The 9,767-nt window shown below is 40.8% G+C and overlaps 1 protein-coding gene across 1 annotated transcript in view; it reads right to left on the bottom strand.

The window, feature by feature from the left end:
- Positions 1-1,680: 1,680 nt before the first annotated feature.
- Positions 1,681-9,767, bottom strand: part of LOC137976451 (peroxisomal multifunctional enzyme type 2-like) — an 8,504-nt gene continuing 417 nt past the window's right edge. Inside the window, exons 1-5 of the mRNA XM_068823813.1 lie at positions 9,040-9,767; positions 7,800-7,865; positions 6,610-6,976; positions 4,656-4,930; positions 1,681-2,276 (exon numbers count right to left, since the gene is read on the bottom strand). The exon at positions 9,040-9,767 is cut by the window's right edge and continues 417 nt beyond it. Coding sequence (XP_068679914.1) covers positions 1,890-2,276; positions 4,656-4,930; positions 6,610-6,976; positions 7,800-7,865; positions 9,040-9,767 — 1,823 coding nt within the window. The 3' untranslated portion in view covers positions 1,681-1,889. The remainder of the gene's footprint in view (positions 2,277-4,655; positions 4,931-6,609; positions 6,977-7,799; positions 7,866-9,039) is intronic.

The raw sequence follows: 9,767 nt of genomic DNA, 5'->3' as shown, positions 1-9,767 counted from the left end.
GTTCGGCTTTGCGCTTTAGACTTTTAACAATAACATAAGTAGACTAAGGGCGCTTTCCTTTTGTCAGAACTGGCCGGTCAGACCCGTCAGTTTGTAAAGAAAATGCAGCAATTTGACGGAACACTTGCATGAAAATATCTCGCATCCTTCTGGAAGAGTATATATCATCTTCGAATTGTGTTAATATGAAGGCGTTGTAGAATTAGGCCTTTCAAATACCCGGTCCGGCTGGTCAGTTCTGTCAAATGGAAAGCGCCCTAAGAGTTTTCCCTCTTCTGCTGCAAAGTTCGCGGAGCGCAAGGAGAAAAAGAAAACTGGCGGCAGAAAAAGTGGCCGCATGAAATCTAGTCTGGAGGGAGCGTGCGCATCGCTTCGCACGGCCATGTTTTTCAATTTCGCCTTGCGCTCCATGAACTAAGCGGCAAAAGAGGGACTCGCCAGGAGTCTACAAGATAAGCTGGAACAACGGTAAGGGGACGTGTCAAGATGAAAATCAGCTAAAACAAGTTGATCAGACGCGCACGAACTATGAACGCCAGTTAGACGGGATACTCACTCAAACGCTAGCGATTGAAGTTGTTGGTTGAAAGGTTTGTTAGCCGGTTACCACGGTTTTCCCCTATGGTCACAAACAAGCATTTGAATTGATTCATAGTCCTCAATGTGCTTCTGAACTAAACACGATAAATTTTATAATTATTTATAATTATGATTACGAGTTTTATCATCGACATCACCGCAACCAACATCATCATCATCATCATCATCATCTACATAAACGCCCTTCTAATCATGATCATCGTCATCTTCATCATCTAAATCCTCACATTAATTATCATCATCATCATCATCATCATCATCATCATCATTATCATCGCCATCATCATTATCATCATCATCACCATCTGCATCACCAACTTCATAATCTTTCCCACCATATGCATCATTATCGTCAAGTGAAGCTTGTTAAGCTGGAGCAGGGATGGCTCAGTGGTGAGAGCACTCGCCTCCCACCAATGTGGCCCAGGTTTGATTCTCATATCCAGCGTCATATGTGGGTTCACTTTGTTGGTTCTCTACTCCACTTCGAGAGGTTTTTCTCCAGGTACTCCGATTTTACCCTCTCCTCAAAAACCAATATGATTTGATTATATGTTAACTTGATTTGATTTCATTTGTGCACGACCCCACAAGCTATTCAGCTTTAAACATTATCATGTGAAAATAAAGTTCTATTATTATAGCTACGATCCTCGCAGTTGTGAACGCAATTTTAGCCATTGCGTAGAGAAGCCTGAAAAATACTGGACTTAAGCCAGGTTTGAACCCGTAACCTCGCGATGCCGGTGCGACGCCCTAACCAACTGAGCTATGAAGCCACTGATGTTGGGAGCCCGTCACTTGTGGGTGACAGTGAAGAATTCATTAACGAAAGAAATGGTGTATGAAATGATTCTTGTCAATACATATTGATATCCCAACATTGGTTCATTGGTTAGAGTGTCGCACCCGCATCGCGAAGTCATGGGTTCAAACTCTGTTGAAGTCCTGAATTTTTCAGGCTGCTCCACGCAATTGCTAAAATTGCATTCACAACTGCAGGGATCATAGCTTCACTTGATTTCATTTTCGCAGTCCAATATTTGATTCATTTCATATATCATTTCGTTCGATCATTGTCATCATGGTCAACACCAACACCATTCCCATCTTAATCATGCTCGTCATAGTGCTGTTCTCTTAACCATCTTTCCACTTTAGAATGATACCGATTATCCGAAAATAATGAGCATAAGTTACTCCATTAACTTTAAAAATCATTGGACCTCAAAAATCAGTGATAAGAAGGCGCTGACAGCTCCAAGTGTCAATCAAATGTTTCGGACGCACTACATCTTGGCTCTTTCCTTGAAGATTTGACCCAACTTCATTGACAGCATTATATTTCCCATTACTTTCAACTTTCCCTGGATGAATAACTGCTGTGGGTTTGCTTTTCCTTTGGCAATGGACATCAAGTCATCATCCTCCACAGTTAGAGTGCAATCTGGTTTGCCTTGCTTGCACGGCCCTGCCATCACTGAACCAGACCCAGTTTTGAGGTCCACAATCCACTGTCCTGCGGGTTTTCCCCCTTTCGTCACATTCCACTCAAATATGCCATTGACGTTCTTAACAAGGTCAGGGTTGTTGGAAACTCGTTGGCCAATTTCTTTGAAAAAAGCCTCACTCTTTAGCTCCGCATTCATGGGCTGCAATGCCAAAGCATTCCCATTCTGAAATGATATCCAATCACACACTAAAGCTACTTATAAAGTCGAAAAGGAGTCAGAAACAATTTAGGAAAGGAATCATTTAAATCCATGACCTCTGTATGAAAGTCACCAAGCACTTAAGCAAACAATACCGCTTTTTCTTCTGCCAAGATGACAGGACAAAAGTGATCTCTGGCAGTGCGCTCAGAAAAACAGCTCTCGTGTACCAAAATTCCATCAGCTGCATAGGCCAACAAAAGGTTGGATGGAGAGGCACTGGGAAAATGCGAAAATTGGATTCTTATGAATGGCTGCTAGATCTTAAAATGCAAATTTCTGTGATCAGTGAAATAAATTTCTCAAAGTGACTCAAGTCAACCATTATTCTTGGCCCATGGAACATGATGGGGTGGACTAGTTAACCATTATTTTAACTCCCTTTTCAAGCCAGTCCAAGAGAAAAGTAAAATAGTGACAGTGAGACAGCAGTCTGTGTGGACTGGTGTGAAAAGCAGAACTAAATCACTACTACAAAAATGCATTCTCTCAGACTTGCTTTCTAAGAGGCTGAAATTAACTAAAACATGGTGCGTACCGTAAATGATCTAATAAATGCCCGGGGCATTTATTAAGTGCATGTGGTGTACTGGGGAACGTTAAATGGATATGGGGCGTTTAGTGGAGAGGGCTGTTTACTTTAAGTTAATTGTTACAACTAGAAAACCCAAAAAGAAGTTCATAGTTCTACATCAATGTGGCGAAACAGCAAGTTCATAGTTCTATATCAATGTCCTTGTCCTTATGCGGGTTGTCGACATCCGACTCAGTGATGACCTGAAAAGGGTTTGGGAGGCTGGACTCATCCAACCTTGTTCCCAGGGTTTCCATTGTCGTTAAGAGACCCTGGAACCGAGGTTGGACTTCATCCAGTACAGAGAGCTGTGCTTGTAAATGTTCCCATCGCTCTTCACATGGTTGACCATTTTTGAAGCAGTGGATCATTGAATCTTTGGCCTTGTTGTTCCTGGATGCTATCAAGCCAGTATAAACCGAAAGAAAGTGCTGAGCGCAGAAATTAAGAAAATAAAAGAGCGATATCCATACTTAAGATTCGAAATCAAACAGGATACAATCCATAAGCCATTGCTGTCCAAGCAACCAAGGTGTTAAATAAATTGCGCGATTGTGCTTTACTGAGTGTTTTCTTGACTTTTAGATGATTTGATTTTAGGGAGAGGCGTCTATTAGAAACGGGGGCATTTACTAGAGAGGCATCTATTTCAAACTTTACAACACACCAGGGGAGTATAATGGATAGGAGGTGTTTACAAGAGAGGTGCCCTTTATTAGATCATTTACGGTGTTAGTTCTCAGAACTCAAAGACAGTTCTATTGTCAGACTGCTGAGGAAGAGGTTGTGAGCTCAGTTCCCCAGATGAAAAGTAAGGTCCTTAAAATAACTGAGGGGAAAGTGTTGTCTTTGACTTGACAATCAAAATGGTTGAACTTTTTCGTCTTCCAGGATAGGGACAATAAACTGTAGGCCCTGTCTCACAACCTGTTGTAATAGCTTACACTAAGGGGCATCACAATACATAACCCATACACTACGTATTTGCAAAGAGAAGGGCATAGAACTCCTGGTGTTGTGTTCTGCATTTGTTCCTGCCATCTGTTGAAGGACTGGGTTTATAGCTATGTGCATGCACTCATGGAAATTAATCAGTCATGCCAACACAAAATTTGTCATGGATACAATTTCAGAATCCTTGGAAATTTTGACTGAAATCTGGCCATCCATTCCTTTAATTGGGCTATTCAGTTACAAATCAATATAAGTACGTATAATTATTTACTGTCGTTTAAAGCTTAAAAAAGTGTAAAAAACCCCTTCAAAACCTGCTTTGATTTATGGAATGTCTGAAGAAATGTCATGGCCAGCCTGCCACAGGATATCCACCACAGTCACTGCCCAGAAGTCGCGTTTGCCTCATTGAAAAAACCCTTAAAACATGGAAGTTATTAACAGGAAAGATGACGTTTCAACTGCATCTGACTTTACCACACCCGACTAAAACTTGAAAAAATAATATTCTCGGCAATAAACTTCGCTTGTTGGTGGTACATGTACACTGTAGTTCCCTGATGACTGAAAGATGATTCTGCAATACATTGCTGCTAGAATTCTGTAATCATTTCCAATTAGTTAAAAAACAATCACTTTACGACAAAGCCTGCACATGCACCGAACCGTGAACCCTCCCTTAACTAATTAAACTGATTCTGTGAGTAATAATTATTTATGTTAGAGAAAAATAAATGGTAAATATGTTTATTGACCCAGTAAAAATGAAGTAAGTACGATTACACATAACAATAGTAAAAATAAAAGGAACTTACTGGAATTGATTTCTTGGAATCTGTAATGTCCTTTAAGTCAACATATCCCCCTGACAAAGCAATTTGGCCATTTTCAACCACTTTACATTGAAAGAAAACTCTGTTCCTATCCCTCCACATGTCAGTCTGGATTGTCTGTCCAGGAATAACTGGCTTGGAAAATCTTGTTTTGATGGCCTTGAATTTTGTTACATCGTCGTTTGCATATTGCCTTAAGACATGACGCACAGCAAAGCCGAATGAACATAAACCATGAAGGATTGGGGTTGAAAAACCTGAAACAACAATAGTGAACTTAGAGTTAAAATGATCATTGTCATTAACAACATCCGCGCCCACTCAGAAACTCCTGGACCAATATACACACATGTATGTCCCGTTTAATTAACCCTTTCCCTTCTAAGAGTTACATTTGATGATGTTATTACACACAATTTTAATGGTCAATCGGGCTGGTTTAGTGGTAAGGGTTTAGATTGAAACTTGTGATATGCCATAGAATCCTGCAAAATCTAATCTTGAATCTGACCCAAATATATGATGATTACTGCAATTGCCCTTCATATTGTTCTATGAACCATAGCTATGACACTGTCCTGAGGCTGATAAATAATGCAAGTTTCCGTTACATCCAGGAATGAGGTAGATGTATGGTAGAGAACATGTCATGTCATGTTTAAGAACTTTGGATATACAGAGATTATAACAGTGTTCCTATGGGAAACCAGAAGCCAAGCAATGGGCAAAATGACATCTGAAAAATCAGAGTCCAAGACAGGAATTGGACCTACAACCTCCATAACAACCATCAGATGCTCTACCCATTGAGCTACATGTACTAAGTCAAGTCAAGTCAAGTCAAGTTGATTTTTATTTAAACTTTATTAACAAATATCACTTGTGAATTTGTGCGGTCTGGAATCCTTATGAGATATAAGGCGAGATTGCTGTCATCATTTTGTTAGCGAACAGGACTTTGGGCGTGATGCCTAATGAGTTTGCCAAGCAGAAAGGTCTCTGATGAGTCCCTTGGTTGGGATGAAACGAGCTTCATAAGACTAACCATGAACAATGCGCACCGGTGGCTCAGTTGGTTAAGCACCGGGCTGTCACGCGGGAGGTCGTGAGTTCAACTCCGGCCGGACCAACACTCAGGGTCTTTAAATAACTGAGGAGAAAGTGCTGTCTTTGTAATGACATCTGCAAATGATTAGACTTTCAAGTCTTCTCGGATAAGGACAATAAACCGGAGGTCCCGTCTCACAAACCTTGTTCACATATAACTCTGTGGGACGTTAAAGAACCCACACACTATTCGAAAAGAGTAGGGGACGTGGTTCCCGGTGTTGTGGTCTATCTTCATTACTTACATCATCACTCATCATGGGTTGGGAGGGTTCAGTGGGCTCATAAATGGACTGATAGCGGCTGCCATCGGCGCCCTTAGTATGCTGATGTCCGAGCCCACTGCAAAAATGCTATGTAAATAGGACACGTATGTTTGTCCTATCAATCAATCGCGACATTACTACTACTAATGTATTTTTACAAGCAACTGTCAACGTTATTTAAACTCACACAGAATATTAACCATTGACTCCTGGGGGTTCCCCATTGACGAGTAAAATCGTCTGGCATTAGACAGAGTTTAGGCTGGTTTGGGTGTCAAAGGGTTAATACAATTCAGTGTTTTTAGATATAAGAGTAAAAGATTGTGACAGAAATAAAGAATTTTTTTAAAATTTTAGGTTCATTGTGTTCATTGTACTAAACCTCCCAGGGTGTTAGGTCTTTATCTAGGTCATGAATGTATGTTCAGCTATCACACATTTTGAATTTATAATCCATGCCATGATCCTAAAAGTCTTTACATATTGATGACAGCAAAAGCAGGGGATCAGAAGCGGATATCAAAAAGCTGTTTTTTGACCTTAAATGACAGTAATGACCTTACCTCCCATCTGAGCAAACTCAGGTTCAATATGGATGGGATTATAATCACCACTGAGTCGATACCACAGAGCTTGGCAACAGCTTGTCTTTTCCTGAATACTAGCATCAGGGGAACGGCTGGGGGTGGCAACAAGAGATTTTGCATGATCTGAATGTCTCTTTCCACCAAACCCTCCTCCACCACCAATATAGAATGAGAACTGATTGAAGCAGACAGCTTCTTCCTTGTCATCTTTAGTGGTGACATTGACAAGAATCAAGGCTCCTTTTCCCTTGTCAAGAATGTCAATGACATGTGCTGTGTTTGTTAAAGTGCCAAATTTTGGAATGGGTTTGTAAAGCTCTAGATATTGTTCTCCATGGAGAAACTAGGAAAGAAACGATAAACAAATGCATCAAATGTAGCTTAGAAAATTAAACATGGCCTTTGGGTTCCTGGTTCCAAAAGTCTTCCTTTGTTTCTTTTTGGCTCAGAGTGAATTTTAACATTATTACTGTATGTTGCAACTAGGCACCTCTCGTTTCTTAACCCATTGGCACATGAACTGCCTGGACCGCCTCCATTGACGGGTAAAATTGTCTGGTGTTAAGCTGCGGCTACACGAGCAATTTTTTGCTCGTGCTGGTGACGCGATTTTTTCAAACTTTGTTGCGTTGCCAGTGCGAGGTGAAAACCACACGTGTAGCAACCCTTGAACTGGCGATGTGACAGGTGAAAAAATCGTAAGAAAAAAGTTGCCAGAGTTAAGACTTTCGCGACAAAATCGCAGAGATAGTTGCCCGTGTAGCGACCCTGTAACTTTTTGCTTGCGCTTGCGACACGACGAAAGAGTATTTAGCCAATGAAATTAAAGTAGGAATGTTTGTTTATAGTGCCCAGGTCTCTTGAAGTATGCGATATGTGTGGCCTTCAGTTTGTCGCCAAAATTTGTCACAAGTGAAGCCACCCTGGCGCGCAGGCGACGCGACAAAATCTGAAAAAAATCACATCACCGGCGCGAGACAAAAATCGCTCGTGTAGCCGCAGCTTTAGACAGAGTAAAACCTATTAACCCTAGTAACTCCCACTGCTAGGAGTCAATGGGTTAAATAATGCTGAACAGACTGCCTAAAGGTATAAATGCAGAATGCAGTGCAGAAAACAGAATGCTTTTTTTTACAAACGTAATTATCAAACAAGCAATGTGTTACCTTACTGAAATCAAGTGGGATACCGGCAGCCTCAGATGCAAGGGAAACCAGGGGACCTACAGAACTCTGTAAGAGAATACAAGAAACACAGCTGAACTTAACAAAGGGTGTGTAAATAATTATTATTATAAAAGCTGTCCTACTATGGCAAACGTTTCCAAGGAAAAGATTGTGTGTCCTTTTGGGTTGCAGATTTAATGTGAAGATTTATTAGCCAAAATCATGACCTACTGAGTAAAAACACTTAAGATGATCCAGGCATACCACCCGAGCTTGAGAACTATAAGCTAATAGTATCCAGTAAAGGGAAATTCAAATAGATGAAAATATTAAGGAATGCTCACACAAGATCATCAAAAACACTTAGACAACAAAGAACATGGAGAGGGAAGGCTAGAGACTAGTTTCCAAGGATTTGCATCATTAACGGCGGCATACTGTAATTTTTGAGTGGACCAGTAGATGTTGTTAAAGGTGAATCCTTTTCAAGGTACAGAAGGCAAAACTACACCATGTAAAATTAAGGCCCGTTTAAACGGTTTCAACATTTGTTCAACAAAAGTTGAACGGATGTTGGGCAAATGTTGGACACAAAAAAGTTGTGCAGAGGCCGTTCAAATGGTACCAACATTGTGCCAACAAAAGAACCAACAATTTGGCGAAATTTGATTGCGAGGAACTAAGAACTAGAAAACAGACTCTCTCATCCAGATAAACTACAGCATATTGACTTTTGTGGCGTGATGTGAGCATGCGTGTGTTCTACATTATTGTTCAGAACAAAGAGTTCAAAAGGCTTCAGCCCTCTTCAACATTTTCAAGAACAAAAGAAAAAAAAGTTGAATTGATGTTGAAAACCAATTTAAAGTTGATTGAACATGCTTTCAACAAGTTTTCAACAATGCTGGGCGACCTGTTCAAATGCACCGAACATTTGGGTCAACAAAGTGTTGAATGCATGTTGAAGCAAATGTTGAAACCCTTTAAAAGGACCTGAAGGGTTAGCTACAATGAATAGCCCTTTTCACGGTTAGTTTTTCTCATTTTCATTACAATATACATGTAATCTAGCATGTATGTGAGGTAATTTCGGGCTATTTTGTAGTTTAAACCTGAAATTGCCTCGCATCCATGTTAGATTACATTGTAATGCAAATAAGAAAAACTAACCGTGAAAAGGGCTATTGTTTTTTAAGTGTGTTCAGAACCGTGAAGGGAGTATGACTCAAATTATACATACTTGTGCTGAAATTACTCCATATGAAGGCAAAACACTGAAGTTGTCATGTCTTTCATAGACAAATTTCAAGTGAGAGAAATCCTCCTGAAACTTCACCCCTACACCAAGAGCATATAGGATAACATCTTTAAACTCATATGTGAAAGTTGAGACGTTGTCTTTCAGCCGCCTAACTTTCTCATCAACACTCTTGGTTTCTGCAGACGAATCCAACATCGATGCTGCTTTGGCTTCCTCAAGCCTTACAAAGAGTTCGGGAAAGTTTAAAGCACCCTTGGTCTCTGGTTGTTTGTGCCCAGACCAGTCAGTTACATTAGCCCAGTTGTCTCGCACCATTTCTGCAGTTGGTACCTGGCCACCTTTTCCAAACAGAACTACCCCTGCTGATTCCTGCCACCTCAACTGCGAAGCCCATCCACCTGCAATAGGAAAAACTCCACCAGTCTCTGGGCATGTTTCGTGGCAAAGGAAAACCACATAAGGGGCGACATACTCAGGTTTAAGTGCTTCCATAACATCGGAGGGTAGTATACCATGTGTCAGTCTTGACGCCGCCGTCGGAACAATGGAATTGCAATGAATGTTGTACTTTTTGCCTTCAAGTGACAACGTATTACTCAGACCCACAAGACCGAGTTTTGCAGCACTGTAGTTTGCTTGACCAAAATTCCCCAAGACGCCCGAGGTGGATGAGGTCATGATTATCTTGCCATACTTCTGTTTTCGCA

Source organism: Montipora foliosa, chromosome 11 (assembly GCF_036669935.1).
Source record: "Montipora foliosa isolate CH-2021 chromosome 11, ASM3666993v2, whole genome shotgun sequence".
NCBI classification, from domain to species: Eukaryota; Metazoa; Cnidaria; class Anthozoa; order Scleractinia; family Acroporidae; genus Montipora; species Montipora foliosa.
This window is presented reverse-complemented; position numbering and strand designations above follow the sequence as displayed.